Here is a 27,008-nt window from a genome sequence, read left to right on the forward strand (position 1 = left end):
CACTCCGCTGCCTCCGTCTCTCCGCCGGAATCTCGCAGGCTCGCGCCTTTCCTCTGCTCAGCCCCGCTCCCCTCCTCTCCTCTCCCCTCCTCTCCTCTCCCTCCAATCCCCCCTCTCCCGGATTTGCCTCCCTTCCCCCCTCTTCCCCCACCCCCCCCCTCCCTGGCCGCTCCCTCCTTTCCCCGGGCCTCCGTCGGGCAGCAGCGGCGCGGCCAGCCCCGGTCTCCGGAAAGCCGGAGAGCGGGGCCTCGGCCGCCCTTCTCTCCTCGAGCCCCCACCCCTCCCCGACCCGGATTTTCCGCAGGATTTTCCCCGCTCTCCCCTCCCTCCCCTCCCTCTCCACCCGGCACCATGCCTCCTCCCCCGGGCGCTTCCCCGGGTTTCTGACGGCCCTCTGCGCCGCCGCGACCCCCCCCAGGATGCGGGGGGACCCCTAGCTCCTCGCGATGGACCCAGGCGTCCTGGACCTCGGCGCTGCCGCTTCGCGGACCCCGGATTCCCCGGCGGGATCCAGTTGATTTCGTTGGCTCCGGACCGAGGCTTGGGCTCTGGTTTTCCTTCTTCTCTTCACCCCTACCCCCCTCCCGAGGCTCGGAGCCGGAGGGGGGCTTCGCGGGGCTGCGCAGCCCCCGGTCCCCGCCCCCGGCCATGGGGCTGTGAGGCGGCCGCCCCCGGGCCGAAATGCCCCCCGGGGGGAAGCGGGCCGGGGGGGTGCCCGCGCCGCCCCCCCGCCCTGGCCGGGCCCCTGCCACCGCCGCCGCCGCCACCTCTGCTGCCGCTCCTGCTGCTGCTGCTGCTGTTGCTGGGGGCGGCCGAGGGGGCCCGGGTCTCCTCCAGCCTCAGCACCACCCACCACGTCCACCACTTCCACAGCAAGCACGGCACCGTGCCGATCGCCATCAACCGCATGCCCTTCCTCACCCGCGGCGGGCACGGTAAGTGGCGCCGCCAACGCCGGCCAGCCGACAGGCCCCCCGGGCATCCGTGTTTGCGACCCTGGCCCACGCGGGCCGCACCCCAGCCTGCGCGCGTCGCTGTCCCCCCGCTTTGCGGCCCCGCACCCCCTCACCTCCCTTCTCTGGCTCCCTTCATCATAGCCCCACCCTCTCCTCTCTCTCCATCACTCCCCTCCCCTCTATCCCCCCATCTCTGGCTCCACTGCTTCCATTCCCTACTTCACCTTCACCTCCTCAGCCTTCCTGCTGGCTAGTTATCACTTCCTGATTTCTGCACTCCTATCGGCTCCCTAGCTCTGTCCTTTCATCCTGTCAACTCCCACTTCCCCACTTCTCTGCCTCTGATCATTTCTCCATCTGTCTAACCTCCACCTGGGCTGCAGGTGCTGGCCCCTGTGCTCTGTGCCCTTTATCTTCTTCTCTCTGATCCTCCTACAGCCTCCCTGTCATCTCTGTCCCATCTCTCATCTCTGCCTCTGACATGTCCCATCTCCTCATCTTTCTCCTGTCTGTCTCTATTTTGCCTCTGTCCCTTGAACAACCTTCCCGGCTTTCACCCATCATTGTCTTTTCATCACCTCCCAAACGTTCAACTCACTCCATTCTCGTCATTGTTCCCTTCAGCTCCTGCCACCCCCCCATATCTGTCCACTCTAACCTATGTCCACCTCTGACCCCCATCACCTCTCAATCGCCATAGCCCCGTCACTTCTAATACGTCCTCATTTCATCCCCATCACAGACTCCTTTTCATCTCCCATCCCAGGCCTCTGTCACCCCTCACTTACTTTCACCTCTTCTCTCAGTCCCTCTTCACCTTCCACTGCAAGTCCTACTTCATTTATCCTCCCGGACCCCACCACCTCCCATTCTGAACCTACCACTTCTTATTTCTGCCCCTCATTGCCTGTCATCGCAGCCCTCTCACCATTTCCTGTCTTCAATCCCTCAGGTTCTCTGTACCCATCCCTTTCCCTCTCTGGCCTCCATTCTCTCTGCCCCCTTCGTGTCCCATCACTCTTACTCCATAACTTCCAATATCTGTACTGCCCATTACTCCCATCTGCCCTTCTTCACATGACATTTCATCCCATGTCAGCCCCATCACTTCCCATCTCAGGGCCCCCTTCACATCCCATTTCAGAGCATCTATCACCCCCCTTCCCAGAGACCCATTGCCTCCACTTATGACTTCTCTTCTCTGTTCTCATCACCCCCCATCTCTGTACTCCCCTCTCAGTATCCCCACCACCTCCTGTCTTGGTCCTTGAACATCTCCATGCTTCCATCATCTATCATCGCTGTTACCTTCATCAGTTCTCACTCTGCCCTTGTGTTTCCTCCCATTCTGTACCTCATCATCTCCCACATCTGCCCAACCATCTCCTCTCATTTTTCTACCCCATATTTGTTCCTTTGCCGTCTTTCATGCCTGAATCTTCATCACTTCCCATCTCTGCTCCTCATTGCCTCCCATTTCTGCACTCATCTTTGTGTCCCCATTGTTCTTCTACATCTGTCCATCCTTGCTTCCCAGTTCTTGTTTCCCCACATCACCTCCAATCTCTCTGCCCTTTTCTTATTCTCTTCACTTTTCTCCTTTCACATGCCTCATCCAGTTCCCAGGAGGAGCACCCTCAAACTCTCTTCCTCATCCCTTTCATCTCTCTTCCCCAACATTGTTTCCCACATGTAATCTCTGTTCCAGCTCTCCATGCAGTGCTCTCCAGGTTTTTCTCTTCCGCTTTCCCATCCCACACTTTGCTCCAGATTGTAACCCCCCCCCAGTGAACTTTCTGTCCCTCTTTACCTTCCTCCTCCCCTTCATTGTCCTCCTTCTGGCTCTCCTGAGGCCCAGTGTTGTTCCCACAGGGGCCCAATAGGACGGTCTTTCTGGACCATGAGGAGAGGGCAGGCAGGGGTGAGAAAGGAAGGGGGAAGCATGTTGGGGGAGGGGCATGGCTAGGTGGGGAGGAGAGGTGAAAGAGGAAGGGAAAGAAAGAGGAGATGGCCAGGGAGAACAAACGGATTGGAAGGAGAGAGGCCTGGGAGCCAGACGGCCAGAGGAAGGTTCAGTGAAGGCGCTAGAGTCAAGGATGTGAAGAGCTGGGGGCGAGGAAAAGGAAATGGAGGAAAAAGCATTGGGTGGGGGGCAGAACCTATAGAATGTTGCTGTTGGGCCTGCTCAGAGATGCCCACCCTGTTGCTGGGTGGAGGAGAAAAAGAGCCCAGAGGGCCAATGACTGCCCAGTGGCACAAGGTGGGAGGGGAGGAGATGATGGGTGTTGCAGGACAGTGACAAAAGGTGGGAGATGGGGTGGGGAAACACGTGAAGGGTGGGGTAGGTGGTGAAGGAGGAGGATCAAAGGAAAGAGAAGGGTAGGGAGGAGGCCACCTGTCAAGGCTGAGCCTCCTCTGCTCACCTGAGCCATGGGAGTAGTGAAAGAACAGGCTCTCCTGGGTCTCCTCTTGGTCCCCTGGAGGACCAGGCCAGTGTGGGAGACTTTTCTCGGCTTGGCTTCCTCTCTGCCCAGTGTGTCCCTAACCTCTCCTAGTGTGAGGGAGCCTCTCCTCCCCGTGCACCTGCTTCTCCACTTCCCTTCTCTTGGGTTCTTGCTGTGTTTCTCCTTGCTTTCTTCCCCCTCTTTTTACTCTTTCTCCCCATTTCCCTTCCATCCCCCAACCCCTCCTGTTACATAATGTCCCTACCGACCTGCCAGACACCCACTGACACTCCTGCACCTGATGTCAGCCTGGGGCTAGGAGGACCAGCACACCTGGGCCCTAAAAATGGGCTGAGGGGGTGACACCCTCCTGGTCCTTGATCCCAGCTCCCATTTCAGAGTCCTTGAGGATCCTTCTGGCCCCCGACCTTTATTTCTAGTACCCTCTAAGCCAGGAATGGTGGGGGAGGGGTCAGTCTCAGCTCAGTTCTGAGTCAGTAGCTTCTAGGGGTTCTGGATTCATCACTCTAGCATTTAAAGGGGACCGACATTTATTTTGATTCTGGATATGGGTGTGCTAACCTGGATTTTTGACTGGCTGGTTTATGGTCAAGAATGTGTGTGGTTAAGAATTGAGGGGATGTTGTTCTGGGCTTCTAGATCAGGAAAGCACTGAGCCTGGACTCTTGACTGGTGGAGTTCCCCTCAGGGCTGTGAGGGTCCATATACAAAGAGCTGTTGTGGGCTGTGGCCTCCTGGGATCCAGGCTTTTCGGGATTGTGCAGGACATTTTATCTGTTCATGATTCTAGAGTTACCAGAAGGATTTTATCACGACTTTGGGATTCTGCAGGTACACGGGCAAGCAGAGGGTCTGCCTATGTTTTATAACACAGGGCAGTATCCCTGCATGGCTGTTGTTTTAATGTGGGATGATGTAGGGGTCTGGCTTAGGTGACCATTATTAACGGCTGGTTGCTTTTTTTTCTGGAATGCAGATGTGTGGACTGGATGGAAGATTCTTAATCATTTAGGGCATTTTACTGGATCAGTGAATTTCTGGGTCTAGGAAGCATTGAGGGGACGGCGTGGGCAGAAATTGCTAACCCTGAGCTTTGGGTGGTGCACGCCTGGGCCTGTGGCATGTTGGGTCTACCTGGGGCTGCAGGGCTGTGCATGCTCCCTGAAATGTTATGCACAATTTAGCTCACAAGGGTTTTCCTAGAGAGGTTAACAATTGGTTTAGACCACTCCTGGCCCATCTTCTCTTGTCTTGGTACCTTTACTGGAGCCTTTCAGAGGTTCTAGATTGGTGTGGTGCCTGGACCCCATGCCTCATTAGAGGGCCAGTGCAGGCTTCCCCAGGGAACTCTGGTGGTCTGAGCAGTGAGCAGCTCATCTGGGTGACAGGCACCTCCATAGTATGGCAGGTCCTGGGGGAAGCCATGCCTCCGCCACCCCCCATCCTCCCCTCCCAGAGCCCTCTGTGCCCCGGGCAGGAGTGGTTCTGCTGGGGAGAGAAATGTCTCCCCAGGGTAATTACTGCCGCCCCAGTCCAATAAACCATTCATCCTTCACCTCTTCTGCCCAGGAAGTGTCTCTCCAGCTTGATCCCCCCACAGTGTAATAAACGCCCTTAGGCTTTAACAGGTCCGCCCCAGCCTAATAAACTGGCTGCAGTGTGAGAACAGCTGGGTAATAAATCCCAGGGGAGGCCCCACCGAGCAGGGCCAGGGTTGGGGAGCGGGGCGGCTGGTGGGTGGCGTGTGCACCATGCACCTGGGGGTAGGCGTGTGCGCGCGCGCCTGTCCCTGTTCCGCGGTGCCAGCCGCTGTCCTTGCGCCCTGAGCGCGCGCCTGCCTGTGGGGGCCTGCCTTTGTGTGCTTTTGCCGGGCTTTCGTCTGCCTGGCGCCCCCAACCTGGGGGTCTGCCTCGCCCCTCTGGCTCTTGATGTGCGGCCTGGTGCGTCTCCCATGTGGGTGTGGGGTCTGGGTGTGCAGTCACCTGGTGAGTGCTGCAGGGCACACAAGGTCGGCTCAGGATGTGTCTACCAGCCTTCTCAGGAAGGAACAGGGCTCCCTCCAGGAGGCTGTGCCGTCAAGGCTCCCACTAGGCTCCATCTAGGCTCCTGGGGTGGGGAAGGGAGAAAGGGCCTTCTTTCCCATCCGATCTGGGAGGTCTAGGGAGAGGCTTCAGGGCAGAGGGTTTCCTTTCACTGCTCTGAGGGTCGATCAAACCGCACCTCCAACTGGGGGGCACTGGAATCAGGGGGTGAAGAGGCAGCAGCCTCTGGTCAGGGGAGGCACGGAAAGGGGTGTGCTTGGAGGAAGTCAGTAACTCAGTTCCCCTAGCCCTCCCCAAATCCCAAATTTGGACATGCAGCTTGTGAGTGGAGGGGGAAGGGAAGACCCTGGGTATTACGGTAACCATGGAAACAGCCGGTTTTCCAGAGTGCTGCAGTGTTGGGAGTGAAGAGACTGTTAAAGTGGAGGCCTGCCCTTTCCAGGCAGGTGACCTGCACTGCGCGGGGGTGGGGCCCTCAATGGTGCACCCTGCCCCCAGCCACTGGGCTCTGGGGTCCCCAGGGAGAGGACCTCTGGGCCCAGAGCGGGCAGAGCCAGGTTCCCTCTGTCTTGTGGGGCATGCCTTCCAGCCACGGGCTGTGGAGAAATGTCAGTTCTCAGATTTTGAGGTGGTTCTTTCCCTCTTGACCTGCTTCCTGGGGGCTCCTCTTTCTCTCGCTGGCCCTGCCGGGGAGATGGAGGCACTGGTGGCAAGTCCCTCTGGGGTCCACAGCCCCAATCCCACCCACCTCAGCATCTCCTGGGACCCAGTCCAGCCTTCCCATCTCTCCTCAGCGCCTCCCTGGGGCCTGCAGATGGCACCTCCTCCAAGGCACTCAGGACTCCCTTAGTCCTGATTGTCTGAACTACCAGGGGACTCCTGAGTCTTTGAGGCAAGAGACCCCTAAGTGCTTGAGGGGACCTGGCCCTGTCATGACTTGCTTCTGCCGCCAAGCTCCCAGCTCCCTACCCTGGGCTCCTGACCCACTCCGGGACTTTCCCACCAGCAAGGCCTCACCTTCCTCCCCTCCTGCTCTGGGCTGTTTCTCTGGATAAGCTCACCCTCAAACCCCTCTCCTTTCCAGAAGTGCTTTGAGAGGAGTCATTAGTGGCTAATTATTTAATTAAACATTTTATGAATCTCATCTGCTCCATTTATGTTCTAAAGAACGCCAGATAGTTGTCTTCCTTTCTTTCTCTGTAGGCCCCAGAATCTCGGTTCTCTAGGCCTCCCAGACAAGGCTCCCTTCCTGGAAACTGGGTGACCAGCCCCCCATCCCCAGGGAGCTCAGTCAGCCGCAGGAGGGAACATGGCGACTAATGGGGTTTATTTTGGGGCTGAGATCGTTAGGGACCTCACACCCGCCCCCGGCAGCAGCCGGATGGCGAGGAGAAGGGGGGGAGAGGGTGGGGTGGGGGAGGGTGGGGAGAGGGAGCCTTCATCTTTGGCTCCCACTCTCCTGCTTTCTCTCACCTACACCCCTCTGTCCCTATCTGTCCATCTGTCTCTCTGCCTCATTCCTCCTCTGGCTGTCAATCTCTCTCTACCCTGCCCCCCCCCCCCCAATGTCTGTCCCTTCCTTCCTGGGCAGGGCTCCAGGACCCTGCTTTCGGACTCGGCCTCAGAGTCTTGTGGAGTAGCCCCCTGGTTGGGGGTGGAAGCAGGGAGCCCTGGGCAATCCGGGACCAGGAGGATTTCCAGGGGCTTGGAAGGGGACTGGGGGGCGGGGGGCGGGCACGGTGTGCAGATGTTGGAGGGGTGCCAGCCTGTGGGCTATGAGTCAGAGCTGAACACAGCCCCTGCTCATCTTCCCGCCATCGCCCGGGGCTCCTTTTTTCTTGGTGCCTGTTTGACTCTGACCCCAAAGAAGCACATGCCTTGAATCTGTCACCTCTGCCAGCCCTAGAAGTCAAGCTGGTCAGAATCAGGCCCCCTGGGTCCTTCCTGCCCACAGCACTCCCGTCTTTTCAGTCTCCTTGCAGCCTCTGGGCTCTCTCTGTGTCACTCTGTTACCTCTCTGTTCTGCTGTAATTAAAGCTAGAATTCTTGATGAGGCAGCTACATCTGTCTGCATGAGCAGGCTCTCACCCAGGCACCCGCCTGCCAATTGCTCTCCAGGGTTGCAGGCCTAGTGGCTGCTGTGGGGGTCACACCTTAAACCTGGCACCCAAGCACCCTGGCCACAACCCCAAGGACCTGCTGGTCTTGCCCTCCTGATGTCTCCTCTCTCCTCTCTTTGCAGCTGGGACCACATACATCTTTGGGAAGGGGGGCGCACTCATCACCTACACGTGGCCCCCCAATGACCGGCCCAGCACGAGGATGGACCGCCTGGCCGTGGGCTTCAGCACCCACCAGCGGAGTGCCGTGCTGGTGCGGGTAGACAGCGCCTCTGGCCTCGGAGACTATCTGCAGCTGCACATTGTAAGGCCCCGGGCCCCCACCCTCGACCCCTCCCTGACCCCAGTTCACTCAGTCCCTTCACTGCCATGGGGCCATCACCTCAAATCCTTCCCTCATGCAGAGTTCTCAGGACCTCTGTTCTCTGTTTCCTAGAGTTTCCTACTCAGTAGTTCTGCCTCTAGGACCTGCTCCCCTCTGTTACAGAGACTCCCAGAGCCATCCCAACTGCCCTGAATGACCTCACTCCCTGAGACCATCTGTGTCTTCTGACCTTCCCAAAATGTAGTCCAGTTGAGAGCCTCTTGGGTCATTCTCATGCAGCTGCCAGAAATGTCCCCACTGTTGGTGACTGCCCCTAAGCTACCACCCGTTCACATCTGGACCTCCTGGGGCCACCCACTCTGTCCTTAGCATCTTCTCTGCCCCAGAACAGCCCACTCTGCCTTCAGATCCTGCCCCTGCTCTGTTTTGGTCTCTCCTGGTGACCTTGAGCCCCCCAGCCCTGCCTCCCCTATAGCTTCTCTGGCCATGCTAACTGCTTGCTGGCTTCTGGGCCTGGCCCCATACGCCCATTCTGATCTCCAACTCATTCCACCCCCACCTCTGATCCTACCCAGCTCTGCTTTTGTCCTTTCTCTGCCTATCTCCTCACTGTGGGCTTGGCGCAACCATGCCTGCTTTCCTCCTTGACCCCTCTTCCTTCACAGAGCCTCCCTCTGGACCTCCTGCCATGCCTTCTGCTCCTAACTCTAGCCTCCAGTTGGCCCTTTCTCATCCCTGGCCACTTTCCCCTCTCTGGTCCTGCCCCATCTGCTTCCCTGTGACCTCTGGCCTGCCTGATTTCACCTCTGGTCTTGGCTTCTCCCCTTCACCTCCCTGCTGTCTGACCTCAGACTCCACTGCCCCATTGCCAGCCCCCAACAGCCACTTCCTTTCCTGGTTGAGCAGGCTGGCCAGGCTCTGGGTGCTGGGAAGGTTCAGGTGGGGGCCCCTGGGTGTTAGGCAGGACTGATCTTGAAGGGGAGAGAAGCAGTCCAGGAAAGGGTGGTGGGCCTGGGTGCTGGCCTTTCCCCTCACATCTCTTGGGATGGGAACATGGCTGCTGGCCCATCCTCATGCAGCAGCTTCTCAGCAGCCCAGTTTGCATCCCCTCCCCCAGCAGGGAGTGGGATGTGTGAGGAGGCACATTTTGGGGCCTAATTTTGGGTAGGACATGTTTGTGGGTCCAGAGAGCAGCTTAGTCTTTAGGAAACCCTAGGAATTCAGAAAAAAAGAAAAAGGAAAAAAAAAAAAAGAACAGAGCTGGAGTTGAACTGGCAGCTGATGGATGCTGGCTGGTGGAGGCCAGGCAGGGAAGCATGTAAGAAAGGGCCGTGGGGTGAAGAGTATAGCCTGCTGCTGGAGGGGAGGCCTGGAAGCTCCATGCCTGTGTGAGCAAGACAGACAGGGTCTGTAACTGTGAGTGGTGGCCTGTGACAGAACATGGGCTGTGCCCAGCATCTAGGACCACGTGTATGGCACTGGGAGCCCAGTGGTGGCCATGACTGTGGGAGAGAGACTGTGTCTCTTGGTCTCTGAGCATCTCTATTTTCATTTCCATGTGAAGTGGAGTGTGCTTTTGGGTCACTCACCTTGCTCTGTGTGACAGGGTATCCTCTGTCCACAGTTAGGGGAGGCTAAGCATGGCCTGGAGCAGATAGCCTGGGTCTGAACTCCAGCTCTTCCACTTCCTTGGTCTGCCCTTGGGCAAGTCACCCTATCTCTCTGAGTCTCCATTTCCTCGTCTATGTAGTGACATAGTAGAACGGACTTCATAGGGGTGCTGGGAGCATCAAGTGAGGCCCTGGTGTCAGGCACTTGGGGACCTACCAGCTGGAGGGAATCACCCATTTAGCATTCACTAACCTTAGGGTTGGCTGTGACAATCCACCGGACAGTATCTGTGTGTGTTGTGTGTCTACTGGTTTGACAACTGCTGTGTTTCTGTGCCTCTTGGTTTAGGGATCTGGGTTCCCTGGTGCTGAGAGGGGGTAGGGGGCTCTGGATGCAGGAAGCAGGCTCCCAGGCCCTGCTGTGTGCAGGTTATGGAGGTACAAGTCCTGGTGCCTGGGTGCTGCAGAGGGTAGGGAGAGTGGAGGCCTGGCCCTAGGATGGGGGGAGACTGGCAAGTCCAGGGGGCTCTGTAGGAAGTGGGGGGAGTCATGAGAGGCCAGCTTGGAGGGGAGAGCCAAGCGCCAGATGGGCTGGAGCCCTGTGGGGGCAGCCCCTGCACCCCCTCCTCCCCTGGTGACACATCAGCTCCCACCACAGCGTCATTAGCAGCCTCTCAGAAAATGGGGAGGCGGCAGCAAAATAAGAGAAAAGCAATTTGACGTTTCTAATAAAGCGTCGCTCCACTTTGCCAAATTAATTTTGACTCCCATAATTATTTGCTGTAGGAGCGGCCGCGTTCTCCCCACCGCCGCCTAATGAGGTAATTGGGGAATTAGGAATTAATGACTTTAGCAGAAGTGACAACTGACTTCACGTCGGGAGCGGCTCTGGGGAGCTGCCTTCTCCCCCGGAGTGCATGGCACTGCTGCCTCCTAGCAAACTCAGGTGTCCTGCCTCCCAGCTCCCCAGCCCACCTGGCCCTCTGCCGGCCCTTCTCCCAGATTGTGTCAGCTCCTGGCCACCAGTGCTGCCTGGCTGTCCAAGGGGCTGATGCCATTCTGGGGGATATTATTACTAATGGCAGTGACACGCAGGAGTCGTTCTTCCCCTGCCACCTGGAGGCAGCAGACACGAGCCCATCTCCCTGGGGATGTGCTCAGTCTATGTCTGGCAGATGGGTGGGGCTGGCCAATATTCTTTGTGAGGCAAGCCCAGCCTCAGTTTCCCTTCTTGACTGCATCTGAGAAGAAGAAACAAAGAATGCATTTACTTCCTCTTCCAGGTTCTTTTAGGGGGACAAGTGGACCACAAGGGAGGAAGAGATGGGGTGGTTCTCTAAGTGAGCCAAAGCTCTGCAGTCTGCCCCCCAACTCTCTCCTCAAAACCCCACTTCGGTCAGCAAAAGTCAGATCTGCGAGGCAGGCCAGCCTGCATCCCCAGTGCTACCAGCCTCTTGGCTCCATTGGCTGCAGAAGGTGGCACAGGAATGGTTCCTCTGGTCTTTCAGGAAGACCCCAGGCGTTGATTTGTTTCTGTGATGGGCTGGGTCGCTGCGGCTGTGTGCCCCAGAGATGCTGGGCGAGCCTGTGTGAGTGCCTGTCCTGTGTGGGAGCAGGGGTCTAGGGAAGAGGGAGTGCCACTGGGAATGGGAAGGGCAAGGGGAATAGAAGGGGTTCAGCTTCAGAGCCCAGTGGTCCTTCCCTGACTTCTTTAGGCCCCCCTTGGTGGAGAAAGGGAGAGGCTGGCAGTAGTGGCCTCTTGGATTACATACCCCCCTCCACCAAGTTCTGAGAGTCAGCTTTTGCCCAGTCTCATGGGCAGTGGTGGAGAGACTCTGGTTTGGGAGTCAGGTGGGGTTCAAATCTGGATTTCCCATCTTATGAGTTGTGAGATTTAAAAATGTTCCTTAACCTCTCTGAGCCTCACTTCTCTCCTGGATAAAATTGGGGGTGTTATTGGCTTCCCCAGAGCGTTGCTGTGGGGGCTGAATGAGATCATGTACATGCATGGGCCCGGCCCATTTAGGGGTTCAGTGATGCTCTCCCTCTCCCTCCAGTATCATCCGTGGAAGTCTGCCTGGGCTGGATTCTGGGTGACCTCTGCTTACATGGAAGGATTATACTTGCAGGGTCTCCTCTCCAGAGCCTGGAGCCTGGGTTCCAGAGGCCACATAGACTCTTGTTCTGCTTCTCTAGGCCCCAGTCCTCATTTGTCCTCTGCCCATCCCTTGGCTCCTGGCACATCAGCCCCATTCTGTACCCCTAACCCTCCATACTCAACTTTCCTTAGTAAATCCAACATAGTTTTCCCCTGGTCCCTCCCCATGCATGTCACCTCCAAATACAGCAGAGTTCTGCCCTGCTGCCTGCAGAGGGGCCACACCCACACTCAGATCCTGGCCTACCGCAGGCCTGACAGGCGGCCAGGAGAGGCAGGCTGGTGCCCTGGTGCTGAGCAGGCAGGGAGGGGAGGCTGAGTTTGCAGGGGAAGGGAGGGGAGGCTGAGAATGCAGGGGAGGGGAGGAGAGGTTGAGCATGTAGGGGAGGGGAGGCTGAGCTTGCAGGGGAGGGAAGGGGAGGCTGAGCATGCAGGGGAGGGAAGGGGGGGCTGAGCATGCTGGGGAGGGAAGGGGGGCTGAGCATGCAGGGGAGGGAAGGGGGGGCTGAGCATGCAGGGGAGGGGAGGGGAGAGGAGGCTGAGCTTGCAAAGGAGGGATAGGGGGCTGAGCATGGGGAAGCAGGGCTGAGCTTGCAGGAGGGGGGCTTGGGGCGGGGATATGGAGTGGAGGTAGGGGTGGTCAGGCCTTTCTCAGCACCAGGCTGCCTTCTCTGTTGGTCATGCCAGAGGGAGGCCTCGGCCATCCTCTGCTCCTTCCTGGGCGGATCTCCAGCTTGGTCTTGGTCGTCTCTGTCTGGCACTTGGCTCAGTGGTCTTTGCCCAGAGTAGGCGCTATGTAAATAGGTGTGAATATTCTGGGCGAACCAAAAGGCAAAAGACAGGTGTGGTGTGTGCAAAGGGCTCCGGGTCCAGACTATGCACCCGCTACCGTGGCTTCCCCTAAGGCAAGCCTCAGATGAATCTCTTGTTTGCATATGGGGGTGGGGGGTAAGCCCGGGCCTGCCACCTTGTTGGGCGGTTGAGAGGTTCCAGTACAGGGAGAGGTGCGTGAGACAGCGGCCAAGGGCTGCGGAGCCGGGCGGGAGTCCCAGGTGGTGTCCTGGAAGGCGTGACTGGTGGCCTGCAGGTGAGTGGCAGCTCCCTCCTGGTCGCTGACGTCTACCTCCCTGTCCCCAGGACCAGGGCACCGTGGGGGTGATCTTTAACGTAGGCACAGACGATATTACAATCGACGAGCCCAACGCCATCGTGAGCGACGGCAAGTACCACGTGGTGCGCTTCACTCGAAGCGGCGGCAACGCCACCCTGCAGGTGGACAGCTGGCCGGTCAACGAGCGGTACCCGGCAGGTAGGCGCGCTGGGCAGCGCAGGATGCGCGGTGGGCGCGGCAGAGCGCAGCCCGGGCTGGGGCGGGGCTAAGAGGAGAGCTTCCGGCAGCGGGAGGGGCGGGGCTACGGGCCAAGCTTGTAGGGGCGGGGCGGGGCAGGGCAGGGCAGGGCAGGGCAGGGCAGGGCAGGGCAGGGCAGGGGGGCGGGGGGGGGGGGGCGGGAGCGGGGTCCCCGCCGCTGGAGAGAAAGGTCGGGAATTGCAGGGCGGGGGTCAGACCGGAGAACTGAGAGGGACCAGGGTATAGCGAGGGAGGGAGAAGAGAAGAGGAGGAAGGAGGGGTGGTGACAATCTGACAGCTATTGATGAAAGGGTGATTGAGAAATACGGCCCAGGCCGAAACCCGGAGGCAGATGCAGAAACTGCAGAGGTAACACAAGAGCTATCTTGGCAAAGAGGCTGTGCTGTTCTCAGGAGCAGAGCAAAACGACCAACGTCTTTTAAAAAGAGCACGTCAAAAACCCATGTTAGAAGATTGAGATAAAGGCAGAGATGTAGCCAAGGAGACCCCGAGAAAAGGGATTCAGTGTCTCAGGGAATAAGGGACATGGTGAAAGGGAGAGACAAATGACACAAGAGTGAAAAATAGGGTCACATGCACTTAACAAACTCCACTGGCCACCTCCTGAGAAGTCTGTGCTCGGCCCTGGGAGACAGAAGTGGCCCTGGGACACAGTCAGGTGGGGAGTCCAGGGCAATGCAGACAGACCCATTTCTTTCTTTCTTTTTTTTTTTTAAGATTTATTTATTTTTATTTATTTCTCTCCCTTTCCCCCCCTCACCCCGGTTGTCTGCTCTCTGTGTCTCAGACCCATTTCAAAGCGTGACATCTGCGGTGGTCGGGGGCAGAGCACAGAGGAGGAATGGGGATGAGGACATGGTGGAAGTGAGGAGGCAGAGGAGAGGTAGAGTCCAGAGAGAGGAAAGCAGAGGGTGAGCGACAGGGAGACATGAAAATAGTTCCTGATGCATATGCAAAGACAGAGGCAGCTCCAGGAGAGATGCAGAAAGGTAGATGGAGCTGCTGACATACAGACCCAGCCAGGGAAAGAAGAGGTGGACAAAGCCTTAGAAGGGAGAGGAAGAGAGCTCAGCCTGGGAGATAAAGGTGGGGGTCGGGGATAGACAGAAGCACTGCAGGGAAGAATTGCAGAAACAGATGCTGAGGTACAGGCCGAGCCATACTGCAGTCTCACAAGGGTCGGCTGAGAAGCAAAGAGAGCATCTGCAGCCTCTGTGTCTCCTAGGCCGAGCAGGAGGCAGAGAAGATGCCTCTGCTAACCCACAGGGGTGTGGGCAGAAGGACAGTGAAGGGTGTGCAAACCCTCATGGGCCCATTGATGCTGGAAGAAAGATGCCAGGACACTGCTTACAACTATACGGGTACCCAAGCATTCCCAGGCAGCTCCAGAGAAAAGAGACCCACGTGGCCTCTAAGAAACACAGAGGCTGAAATACACGTTGGCCAACCCTGCACACAGAGGACTGCAGATAATCATGTGGTCAGACAGACAGACACATACAAAACCAGCCTGCAGAGGGATGCCAGTGAGCACCAAGGCCTGGGGTCTGTGCAGGGTCACTCAGACACACAACTGCCTCCCTGCAGTCACACACATCCACACATCTGCTGACATGGGCAGACTAGTCTGTGTGGGTGTGAATAGCCTGTGGGTATCAGGCTTCTCTCTTAAATACACATACCCCAGGACCTCCTTGGTGGCATGATGAATCAGCATGTGCTGGTCAGGGCTGGGCTGTAGGGGCATGAAGGCCTCACCATGTCAAGCCAGGCCTTGGAGCCCTGCTGGCTAGGTGCCAGGCTGGGATGGGTGGGTCATGGCTGTTCTCTTCTGCTCAGGGACCCCTGACAATCTTCTAGGTCCCTGTCCCCACCCCCCCACCCCCCACCCCCACACACAAAGTAGAGTAGCCTGAAGAGCTGGTGGCTGCCTGTGTGCACTGTTAGGTGAGTTATATCCTGAGCAACACCAGCAGGCCAGCTTAGCTGTGTGCCTGGGCCCAGAGAGTCTTAGGGAGACATAGCTCAGGGATCCCTGGTCAGCCGGACTGGGGTTTTGATCCTGGATCTATTACTGGTGAGCTGTGTGACCTTGGACGAGTTGTCTAGCCTCTCCGCACCTCAGTTTCCATCTCTAGAAGATAGAAGGATGGGGAAGATATGAGGATTTCATGAAACAGTGCAAGGAAGGTGCTAGAACATTATGGTATAGTGGAGGACTCAATCCATAGAGACTTTGTTGGAATTGTTACATACTCAGCCTCCACTGATGAGGCAGATGTATACTCTTCCCTTCCTCTCAGGACACACACACACAGGCACACAAACACGACTATCCCAATGCACAGGGTGCCCTGGGTGCCTCCTACCCTCCTGCCTCTGTGCCTCTGCCCATGTGCTCCCCCTTCCTCCTCTTCTGTGCTTGACTCCCATCTGGCTGGTTCACTGCTCCTCCGGGGTCTCTTTGGACCCCTCCCACCCTGTGCCCTAGGATTGGGTGCTCTGCGTTACCTCTAACAGAACTTATAACACCACCGATCACTTGCCACCCTCCCCCACTGGATGGGGACCCCTTGTGGACAAGGAGCTTCCCCTGTGCCCAGCTTCAGATGCAGAGCAGACACTTGGGAGACGTTTATTGAGCGAACAAACCACTGGACGATCAATTTCAGTTTAAACATGAGGGTCCCGAATCCGTAGGGGTGTCAGGGTCTCATTGCCTCATAAACACCTAAGGGGGCATGGTCCATGCAGAGGTGAATATGCAAAGTGCACACTCACAGGGGGTGCACGCAGGAGACCTGAGCCCAGCTATCCTTGGGCAGGTGGAATGGCTCTGGGGGTCTCCATAATAGAGCGGGGCAGGTCCCAGAAGCAGAACTACTAAGTAGGAAACTCCAGGAAGCAGAGAACAGAGGTCCCAAGAGCTCTGTATGAAGGAAGGATTTGAGGTGATGGCCCCATGGCAGTGAGGGGACTGAGTGGCTTGGGGTCAGGCATGAGGTCGAGGGTGGACTGGGGAGCTTGCAATGTGCAGCTGCAGATAGTCTTTCAGGTCAGAGGCGCTGTCCACCTGCACCAGCACAGTGTGGGTGGTTTAAATGGGAATCATGTCCAGATTCCCAGTGGAGATCATCCTGCTGCACATTGGGGTTACCCATGGCCCATGGACACAGAAAGGGACACAGATCCTCCCAGGCCAACCAACAAGCTCCTTTCTGCACAGGCACATGCACACACATGCACACATGCACATGCACACACACGCACACACATCCTCCCTACCCAAGGACTGGAGAGTGGAGAGTGGAAGAGGAACAGGTGGGTGTCCAGATGGGCAGCTGAGGATTGAGAAGATGGGTGGGGCTAGCATTTGAAAGGGTGAGGAGGCTGAAGGAGAGAGGATGTGGAGGGCTGGTAGGGTGAGCAAGTCAGGGAGCAGGGGCTGGGTCCTGAGGGCAGAAAGGAAAGAGGGGAACCTGGGTCTGTGCAGAGAGGAGTCTGGGGTCTTGAAGTGGAGTTGAGCTGGGGGAGGAGAGTATGGTGGGCCCGGGCTGAGGATGGAGCAGAGGAGGGCTAGGGGGGTGACTGTGGGGAGGTGGTGGAAGAGGAGGTGAGGTGACAGGGAACCCAGAGGGCTATGGGAATGCTGAAAAGAAGAGGGAGCTCTGAGGGCTGCTCAGCCGTGAGCAGGTACAGTCACCTGTTGGGTAGCCTGGCAGCCAGGTAGAAAGGGAGCTGGGGCCCCTCCAAGAAGGGAGGAGGTGTAGGGGTGGGGTGGGGAGCCAGAAGGGTGATTCAGAGAAAATGGTGTTGGGTCTGGGATGTGGTGTGATGAGGGGGGGGGGGGAAGCAGGGGAAGCTGGGAGTGTGCTGGAGGGTAAAGACTTGAAACGGCTGGGAGAAGAGGTTTAAATCTCACTGTTAAATGTGTGCTGGTGACACCCCCCTCCCCACCTAAATGCCGCATAAACCCCGCTTAACCCATCCCTCCCACTTCTAAACCGCCCTCTAAACTCAGTAACCAGCTGGGCCTCTGAGGCCTCCCATCTCCTAACTTAAACCTGCTAAATGCCCCTCCCCTGCCCCAGTGCCCCTCCTTGGGATGGGGAAGGAAGTGGGGGCCTCAACAGCTTGACCACAGATAAACCTGTTAACCTCTGACCTTTGACCTTCCAGCTGCCTTTCTTTCATTTCACTTTCCTTTTCTTCTTTTTCCCTCTATTTTTCTTTTGGTTGCTTCTGCCCCCAGCGTGGGGCTAGATCTGGATGGGGAGTCTGGGGAGGAGGACTGGGGAAGGGAAAGAAGAGGGATCAGCTTTTCTTTTCCTGGCTTTGGTGGACCTTTCCCCCTCTCCATTGGATGTTGCTGCTTACTCTGAGTCTCCTGAGAAATGAATAATTACTTTTCTAACTCCTTTGGACTTCGCCGCCTGAGAAACCTACTGTCTTTCTAAACTTTTCCAAGGAAACTTTGATAACGAGCGCCTGGCGATTGCTAGACAGAGAATCCCCTACCGGCTTGGTCGAGTAGTAGATGAGTGGCTGCTCGACAAAGGTAATTAACCAGAATTAATTAATTAATTAATTAATTAACTTTAAAAACACTATCTTAAAGGTGCAGAGCTCTCTCTTTCCCCAGCTGTGCCTTCCCCGCCCCTGCCCCCAGGGAAGGGAAGAGTGTGCATCTGGAATGCTCTCTTCCCCTTCCAGCCCAGGGCCTGTGTACTTTTGAGTGGTGGGTTTTCTGGGAGAGCAGATTTTTTTCCAGGAAGAGGGAGAGAGTCCTTGTTCTCTTTGCAAACCTGCTGTTGGAGTAGGCCAATCCCTGAGATCCCTGGCCCCAGAAACTCCCCTGTTGGTGCTGAGCTGGTAAATCACCACCAAGTTGGAGGTGCTGGGTGGGCAGGTGGGTTCCCTGTGCCTGAGGCTTGTCCCAGAGGTTTTTTGAAGGGGCAGCAGAGGGTGCCAGTGCCTTTAGAGGCAGGAAGGCTTCAGGGAAGCAGGGAGCAGTGAGAGGGATCCAAAGGACTGCAGGAAGATTCACCAGGCTCACCCAGGAGAGAAGGTGGGGCCTCGGATCCTACTGGAAGGCCCTGGGGGAGTGTCTGTGGGGCTGCAGACTCTGAAATGGGCCACCTAGCTTCAGAAGGCCTCTTAGAAGTGGTGCTGGCTGAAGAGAGACTTGAGAGGTAGGGGGAGAGAAGATAGCTATTCTTGTGCGCCTTGGCTGAGGAGAAAGACTGAGTAGCCCTGCCACAAGGCCCACATGTGGCCAGGTGCTGCTGGGGTGGGAAAGAAAGCTTCTTGTCACCAAGGGAGGTTGGGGACCAAGGGCAAGGCCATCTGCAGTCCTCCCATTCCCTTTGGAGGGGGGCGAGCTCTGTACCTCTAAGGCTAAACTCTAGGGGGGACATAGAACTATTAAATCTCCACTTAACCAGCTGATAACTGTGCTTTTAAATGTCCCCTGGGGCCTTCCCCAACTAAAACCCCTCAATGTAACTTTCAGCCCCCCACACAGCCAGTGGGGACTAAACATGTTGATAACCAGATGTGATAAATCTGTAACAGGACAAAAAGTTAAAGGGACTGTAACAGACGTCGCTAAAACCTATAGCCCCCAGCCACACTGGGTTGCTCTCTCCAGCGGGGTGAACTTTAACCCTTTGAGGAGTTCATGGTGGGTGGGGGCAGGGCAGGGCAGGGGCCACAGGGACCCAGTTTGCTTAACAGCTTAACCGGTATGTGGCTCCTCTCCATTACCCACCTCCTCCCCCAGAATCGCAGAGGCCAAGGGAGTAGCCTGGGCTGAGGCTGGGACCACCTGTGACCTCACAGATAGGGAAAGCTGGGCAGCCCTGTTGGGGAGTGGGGAGGGTTGTGGGGGAGACTTGTGGTCCAGACCAGGCAAGAACTCATACTCGTGAGTTCACACCTTCTCTTCAGGCCTCTATTTCATTTTCTAGAAAACGAAGGACTGGGTTAGCTCAGCTACTCCCAAAGCATGGAATGGGAACTGACTTTTGTGTGACCTTGGTCAACTACTTCCCCTTCCTGAGCCTCAGTTTCCTCCTTGATAAAAGAGAGCTTGTGATCCTTCCTCAGCCCCCTCACAGAGACGTGAGGATCAGATGAAATACGGGGCCGGAGAGCACTGGAGAAGGAGGCCTGGGTATTCTTGGAAGGATTATTTTATCATCAGTGCCTGGCAGATGGTAAATCCTCAGTAAATATTTATTGAATTAATCAGTTACCCAGTTCCAAAACATGTTCTTTGAAGCACAAGCCTCATGGACGCTTCACAATAACGAGTTTTGTGGTAAAATAAGTTTGGGAAATGCTGCATCCTGTGTCTTCCTTTTGGAGATTCTCAAGTACATTAGTTTAATAAAGGCTCTGAGAAGTCCTGTGAGAAAGAAGTATGTTTAATTGTGAAACGTTTGTTTCCCAAACTCATTTGGGCCCTGCAAACCTTCTCCCCTGTGTTTTTCTCACTATTCTTAGGCCTTGGAACATGTTGCTTTGGGGAACTTTGGATGCCGTGGTCCTCCAGGGCCTCTCTGGGGCTGGCATTCTGGGGATTAGAGCAGCCATCTGCTAGTCCTGGCCTCCCTGGGCACTGGCTCGCCCACATGTACCAGTGACCCTGCTCCTGCCCGACCCCGGCCTGTAAGATGCTGCCTGGGCATGTGAGAACCAGGGAGGTGACTGCAATGAGTGTCCATCCCTGGCCTTTTCCTGGCCTGGACGAAGGAGGTCAGGGTCAGCGGGAGCCTGTCCTTGCCTACTGTGGGAGGGTGCTGGAAGAGGAAGTGAGGCTGAGCAGAGGGTGGGAGACGCACCAGTGGCTGGTCCTTGCCTGGAGGCCAGACAAAGGCCTGGAGTGTGCAGAGGCCTGGGTATCCCAAAGAACCCAAGTTTCTGAGGAGAGTGTGGGCTTCACAAGTTGGACTATCCTCAGCCCAGGTTTGGGGGTAGCTCCAGGCACCTAACTCTAAACCAGATCTTTAACGAGGCACTAACCAGAGGCTAACAAGGGCTAAGCCAGGTCTTAAACCCCCCAGCGCCAGCCACTCAAGGTCTGGGGGAGAAAGGGGCAATGTAGTAGTCCATCTGCCCAACCCCTCCCCCACAAAAAAACAAGCCAACATCAAAACCAGTTAAATCTAAACTTAAACCTAATAAATATCTTTTCTAAAAACCTAACCAAAGCAACAAACTCAGAGGGTTAAACCGACCCCCAGATCCACTAAAAACAAACAGCACAGCCCCACCCTGGTGGGAATTCTGAGGTTGACCTGCTGAGCTAGAGTAAGATTGAGCTGGAGCGGATTTTTTGGTTGTCAGCGAGCGGAGCAACGTCCCTTTAACATTTTTCATCTCTGGGCTTGTACATCCTGGCGGGGAGGCAGGGCTCTGCTCTCCAGGGCCTGATCCCTGGGTGATGGCTGGGCCTTGGCAGGGGAGGAGAGAGGGAACCTGGGTGGGTGGCTGGGGGCTGCGTGGTGTGCCCACCTCACACGCTGTGGCCCCTGGCTCTGCCTTCTGCTCTCTGCCCTGCCCCGCACTGACTCCCCTCTCGGCCCTCAACCTCCGTCTCTGTCTCTCTGCCTCTTTGTTGCCTCTGTCTGCTGCTTCCAAGGGCTCCTGGCTTGGGGTTGGACACTGGGAGTGGCTCTTTGGGGAAGGAGGGAGAAGACGGGGATCACATGGAGGGAGGAGAAAGAAGAGGGGCCATGGCACTGGGGGCAGGAGAGGAGGGGCAAGGGGCAGGGTGGGGAAGCATGAGCATGGTGGGGAGAGGGCGCCACCGACTCCCTCTTCCCAGCCCATATGCACCCTGGGGACCCTCACCCTCTGGGTAGCCCCCGGCTGGGCCGGGGCTGCAGCTGACGAAGACTTTCCCTTTGGTTGTCTGCCCCTTCCTCGTTTCTCCCTCCCACCCCTGCTGGCTTCTTCCACGACTCCTCTTTCCTCCCCTTTCTGGTCACCCCCACTGCCCTGCCCTCCTCTGCCTGTCCTCCCTCCCCGGCCCCTGCCCCCAGGCCGCCAGCTGACCATCTTCAACAGCCAGGCAGCCATCAAGATCGGAGGCCGGGATCAGGGCCGCCCCTTCCAGGGCCAGGTGTCCGGCCTCTACTACAACGGGCTCAAGGTGCTGGCGCTGGCCGCCGAGAGCGACCCCAATGTGCGGACCGAGGGCCACCTGCGCCTGGTGGGGGAGGGGCCGTCCGTACTGCTCAGTGCGGAGACCACGGCCACCACCCTGCTGGCCGACATGGCCACTACCATCATGGAGACCACCACCACCATGGCCACCACCACCACCCGCCGCGGCCGCTCCCCTACGCTGAGGGACAGCACCACCCAGGTGAGGGCCTCGGCAGGCCACAGCGGGGGCTGGTCAGGTGGGCGATGGGCTGATGTCTGCCGAGCAACCGGGGTGCCCAGGTGAAGGCCCAAGGGCGCTGGTGGCCTCCTGGAGACCTCTTCCACAGGTGATGGTGCAGGTGAGCGACAAGGTCACCTTTCAGGAAGCGGCCTTGTTCTGGTGATCAGAGGGAGGGTGGTTGCACCACCGTTTCTAGAGGGACTGTTTCCAGAGTTGAGGGCAATTTGTGCCCCCGCCAGACCCGGGAAGCCCACTTCACCTCAGAGAGATGAAGTCTGACTAGGGGTGAGGGAATGCCCTTTGTCCCATGAAGGCTGTGTCCAGTGCTCCCGGCAGCGAGTGGGAGGTGGCTGGCACTGCTACGGAACCACCCTGGAGGGGCTAGGTGGTGGGCAGCCATTCTCTGGAGGCTGCTGGAGGCCAGGAGCTGCCTCTCCTTGTTGCCAGGGCCCCAGCCATGGTCCCTTGGCCTTCACAAGGCCTCTTGTGTGGTCCTGAGCGGCCGCCTCCACCTGGCGGGCCCTGGGGCCCTCTGGACTGGTGGTTCTGGGGAGATTGCCTGCCGACAAGACGATCCCCAGCTGCTCTGTCCTACTTTGTGCTTGCCCCACCTACTTAGGTGCTCTCCTGAGTCAGGTCAGATCCAAGGAATTTGGGTTCATCTACTTCTTTTGGACTCGGGAGGACTGAAGGGGGCTGTGCCTGGAAGCTGATGTTGCCATTGGGGCAGGGCAGCCCTGGGTTTCCCATTAGCTGAAGTAGCTGAGCGGGTGTGATTTACAGAGGCCACCTGAGGCGGGTTTCTAGTTGCTGTCACCAGGGCCTGCTCTGGCCTGTGGGCCCAAGGAGGCTGCCCCGTGGTACCCACAGGCACTCTTCACCTTTGTCCCCACCCTCCCACCTGGTCTCACTGCCTGTGGCTGTCAGGTTCTAAGCCTGGAGGGACCTTGCTCCTTCAAGGATGAGGGAGGGGTCTGGGGCTTCAGCTTCTCCTTCTAAATGAGAGGTGGGCTCCATGTGCTCCAAGGTCATCTGGGTGGGGACCTCTGTGGGGGGATAGTGGGGGTTGGGGCTGGGCAGGCTCATCCAGGTGAGAGAGACAAGTCTGTGCCTGCTATATTAGTCATTTGCTTGGCTGCTCAAACAAATGCCATGCAATGGGTTGGCTGAAACAATGGGAATTTATTATCTCACGGTTTTGAGGCTGGAATAAAGTCTAAATGAGGGCGTCATCAAGGTGATGCTTTGTCACAGAAGACTGGCGTTCTGGGGCTGGCTGCTGGTGAGCCTTGGTCCTGTGCTCCTCTGTCACGTGGCAGATGTGGCAGTGCACATGGCGGCCTCTCCTGGTCTCTCTTCTCTTCTGGGTTCTGTTGACCTTCAGCTTCTTGCTGCCCTGACTTTTCTCTGTCTGAGTTTCATTCCACTTATAAAGGGCTCCAGTAATAGGAGCATGACCCAGCCTGACTGAGGCAGGCCACACCGCACCTGAAGTAGCCCCCTCCAAAGGGCCTGCTTACAACCAGGTCACACCCACAGGAATGGATTTGGCTCCAGAACATGTTTTCCCGGGGTACATACAGCTACAAACCACCACAGTGCCCTTCCCTTCTGCCGTCAGTGCCGTGAACACTGAGGGACTTCAGACGTCTGGCCCTGGGGAGGGAGAACCCAGGGCGGGGGGAGGGCACAGTGTCTGAGGTGAGGAGTGGAAAGCTGCAGGCTGTGACCCCTCTGCCCGCCCTCACCCGACTCCTCCCAGCCTTGCCCTGCAGCCCTGTTGTCTCTTGCCAACCCTGCTGTCTCCCAGGCTCCCTTCCTGCCTGCACTTTGGGTTTCCTTTTGGGTTCCTTTTCTAATGCCCTGAGGACCCCCCCACCCCCGCCCACTCACTCATCTTGGGGACTCTCTCTCTTTGCAATCCTGAGAGAAAATGCTGACAAAGTAGACTCCCGTTGTCATGGCAACCATAGCCCTAATTATTGTGTGAGGCTGGGTTCACTCTGGCTCTGGGGAGGGGTTTGAGAGAGAGATAAGGGGTGATGGGGTGGTGAAGCCAGAGCCAGGAAACCCCTCCAGGGCTGCTCTGCCTCTTGGCTGCCCGAGCCTCGGCCCCCCCTGGTACCCCTGCCCAATGCATTCTGGGTCCCCTTGCTGTGGCCCTGCAGCCCCAGGCCTGGTGTCCAGTCTCCTTCCAGAAGTCAAATGCCTGACTTGTGCTCTCTCATTGATCCTTGGGCCTGGGGCAGGGATGGGGGGATGGGGTGGGGGATGGCGGGGAGCAGGAGGGGGTGGGCACTGCAGACCTGGTGCTGTGATGTTTCCCTTTGCACCAGAGGAAATGGGGGCCCAGGGTCATCCAGCCAGTGATTAGGGAGCCCAGGCCCTGTCCCCTATGCGCCTCCCTTCTTCCCTGCCATCCCAGGCATCAAGAGTGACAGTGGGGTCTGCTGATCCACCCTGGAATCCCCTCTCTCCCTACCCTTCCTCTCGCCCCCCCCAGAACACAGATGACCTTCTGGTGGCCTCAGCTGAGTGTCCGAGCGATGACGAGGACCTGGAGGAGTGTGAGCCCAGTACTGGTGAGTGCCTCTCCCCCCTCCCCTGCCCCGGGGCCCTCTGTGACACTGAGGGGAGGGGGCGACTGTCACCTGTCCCAAGCCCAAAGGCCTGTTGTCAGGCCTTAGCTTTCCCTGATAGTCCCCTCCCTTCCTAACAGCACCTCTCCCCCCAGGTCCCTCTAATGCCTTCTGGCAAGGCAGTTGTGATCTTTTGGTGCCCCACCCCTCAGAGGTAGAGAGTTCTTTAACTGGGGTCCTGATTTGGAGCCAGGGGATGCTGGGAGGGAAGGAAGGAGACTTGCCTAGAAAGATGAGTAGCTACAGCTCCCACGAGTCCTACGGGGAAGGGGGTGTGTGGGTCTAGGAACTACAACTCCCATCAGCTCTTGGGTCCAGAACTACAACTCCCACCAGGCCCTGAGGCTTGGTGTTCACCTTGTCAGTAGTGGAAAGGGCTCTGCTGACCCTGACCCTCCTCATTCCCAGGCTCAGGGAGGCGGTTGGCACTCTTGGAGGTTTCCAGGCTGGTCACTCTGCCAGGACAGCCAGGCCAAACCGGGGCAGAGACTGCACAGCAGCTCCGTGTAGGCAGCGTGCTGGGGTGGGAGGTGGGCCTGGGCCAGGCACATGGCCTCCTGGGGGAGAGGTTAGGGTCTGAGTTTGGGCCCAGACTTCCAGTGGGGAAGCTGCTGTGAGAGGAGCACTGGGGTGGGGGATCTGGAGGGGCCGAAGGGATTCCAGCCCCTGCGTGGTCCTTTTGGCCGGATCCTAAGGTGCAGGCGCAGAGAAAGCCCCACTGGCAAAGTGAGGGTGGGCCTTGAGTGCTGACTGAGGAGTGGGGGGTGGCACCATGGGGGCAAGCGATGTGTTCCTGAGCAGGCCTGAGTGGGCTGCGAGGAACTGCGGTCCTGCTTGAGGCTGGCTGCAGGAATGGAGGAAAGACAGGGTGCTTCAGGTGTCCCTGCAGGCAGTGTAGGCCTTGGGGACGCCCAGATGAGCCTATGGGAGGGGAAGGTCCACCCATATCTCTCATTCGGGGTGGCCCCTGGCCCTTCTGGGGGGGGGGCAGAACAAGAAGAGAACAGGATCTAAGCAGCCGCTATGAAAACTTGGGGTAGAGGGGCAGAATCCAGAGACCATGGGCAGAGGGATTTTTGGGGTGCAGGCCACTGGCCTCCCTTCTGCAGGCTCCCCAGACCTGAGGCTGAAGCCCAACTGCCTTCTGTGTCCCCCCAGTAGGCCAGAGCTGAAGGTGCTGTCCCCCTTCCCCGGCAAGGGCCTGCACCTTCTGGAACAGGTGCTTGCACTGCGGGAGGCCCCTCTGCTGGGCCTGTGTGGCTGGGAGCTGTCCCTCCACTTGACTGGTGATCTTGGCTCAGGGACTGTGAGCTCCAACCCCACAATTGATCAGGGGGGCTCTGGGCATCTGGCAGCTTCAATATAGAGCTTCCCCCCTCAGTTCTTCTCAACTTAATGGGTGCTCCTGTAGGTGGACATGGGACCTCTGGGTCAGGCCTGCGGGGAGTTCTGGGCAAAGACTCTGGGGACAAAGGGCCATGAGCAAAGGGTGCTGCTTGGCCACATCTCCTGTGTTCACCCATGTTCACACACTCTGGGATGCGGGCCCCCAGGGTGAGAGGAGCCATTTCTGGATGTTCTCCCTGACCCTGCAGGGAATGGGGTCGTAGGCCAGATGGCTGCCACATGGAGACTTAGAGTACACACCAGGACACACCAGGGCCACACACACGCTGTCTACCTGACTGTCCCTGCGCTGGCCCTGAGCTCGTCAGGGGCTGGGACACAGCACTGAGTGCATGCCCGGCTGGTCTGAGGGCTTTAGGCTCTTTTACGACAGAGGAGTGAAGAGGAGCTGAAGGAGGTGGGTCACTGCCTCTCTGGTCGGGGCTTGCAATGTCATAGACAGCTGGGCAGACCCTCCTGGGAAAAGGGCCACATGTATGAGGGGCACCTGGGGGATGGAGACTCAATGGCAGTCGGGTGATAGGGAGAGGTTGGTGCTCCAGCCCAGCACCCAGCTTAAAAATGGAGGGGAGGGGAGCAGATGTAGCTCTGTGATTGAGTGCCTGCTTCCCATGTACGAGGTCCAGGGTTCAATCCCTGTTACCTCCTAAAAAACAGACAAATGAAAAAATGGGGGGGGGGCAGGGCGGGCAGAGTGTATGCTTAAGGCCCCAGAGGAAACCTGCAGCGGCCCCCAATGGCTCTCCCCTCTCCTGTATTGCACAGTTGTGTGCCCCCACGTTTACGAGCCCATGCTCACACCACTCGGAGGTGTTTAGAGGTGATTCTTATCATTTGATGGGAGGCCAGGCAAGGACCAAGATGAGTTTTGGGTCCCCCAGGCCAGTCTAGACCATGTCCACCCCCCACCTGCCCAGAGAGGAAGAGGAGCTCCAGCCTGAGCCTGTCTCATGCCCCAGCGGGGTTGCTTTTTCTCTAGCAGCCAGCCAGGCCTCCCTTGGCTCCAAGGTCAGTGTTGGGAGGTGCAGCAGCGTGGCTGGAGACAGTGGTTGCCCAGGGCGATCCCAGGGTGCTTGCACCCATCCTGCCTTCCGGATCCTTGCCTTTGGATCCCAGTCTGGGGTCTGGGGTCATCCCTGCTCACCCTTTCCCCCTTTCCCCTGGCCTGGGCCCCAGCACAGTCCCCAGGCCCCAGGCCCCAGGCCCCTTCTCCAGTTTGGTGAGACCATAATCTAATCTGGTCTTTTGACCGAAGGCTGCCTACCAGCTAAAGAAAAGTATCGTTTGGGACACAACATTTGCACTTTTTTGAATGGAAATGTCTTTAGGGGTCATACGTTGTGTAGTTGGAGAGGCGACCCAACCTGCATGTGGCGCTCCCTGCCCGGTGTCTGAGTTTGGGCAGAAGCATACATAGATTCGTTCATGTACACATATTTACAGACCTACCCGCAGGCTCACGTGTGCCAGTTCCACACGTACACTCAGGTGCAAAGCAGGAGAGCACGTGGCATTCTGCCCA

The 27,008-nt window shown here is 57.7% G+C and overlaps 1 protein-coding gene across 1 annotated transcript in view; it reads left to right on the forward strand.

The window, feature by feature from the left end:
- The window catches only part of NRXN2 (neurexin 2), a 101,880-nt gene that overhangs the window by 64,646 nt on the left and 10,226 nt on the right, over nucleotides 1-27,008 (forward strand). The window contains 5 exon segments of the mRNA XM_058305233.2: nucleotides 7,706-7,887; nucleotides 12,814-12,985; nucleotides 17,514-17,603; nucleotides 21,094-21,419; nucleotides 23,944-24,022. Of these exon segments, the coding sequence (XP_058161216.1) occupies nucleotides 7,706-7,887; nucleotides 12,814-12,985; nucleotides 17,514-17,603; nucleotides 21,094-21,419; nucleotides 23,944-24,022 (849 nt within the window).

This window comes from Dasypus novemcinctus, chromosome 10, assembly GCF_030445035.2.
Source record: "Dasypus novemcinctus isolate mDasNov1 chromosome 10, mDasNov1.1.hap2, whole genome shotgun sequence".
Classification (NCBI taxonomy): domain Eukaryota; kingdom Metazoa; phylum Chordata; class Mammalia; order Cingulata; family Dasypodidae; genus Dasypus; species Dasypus novemcinctus.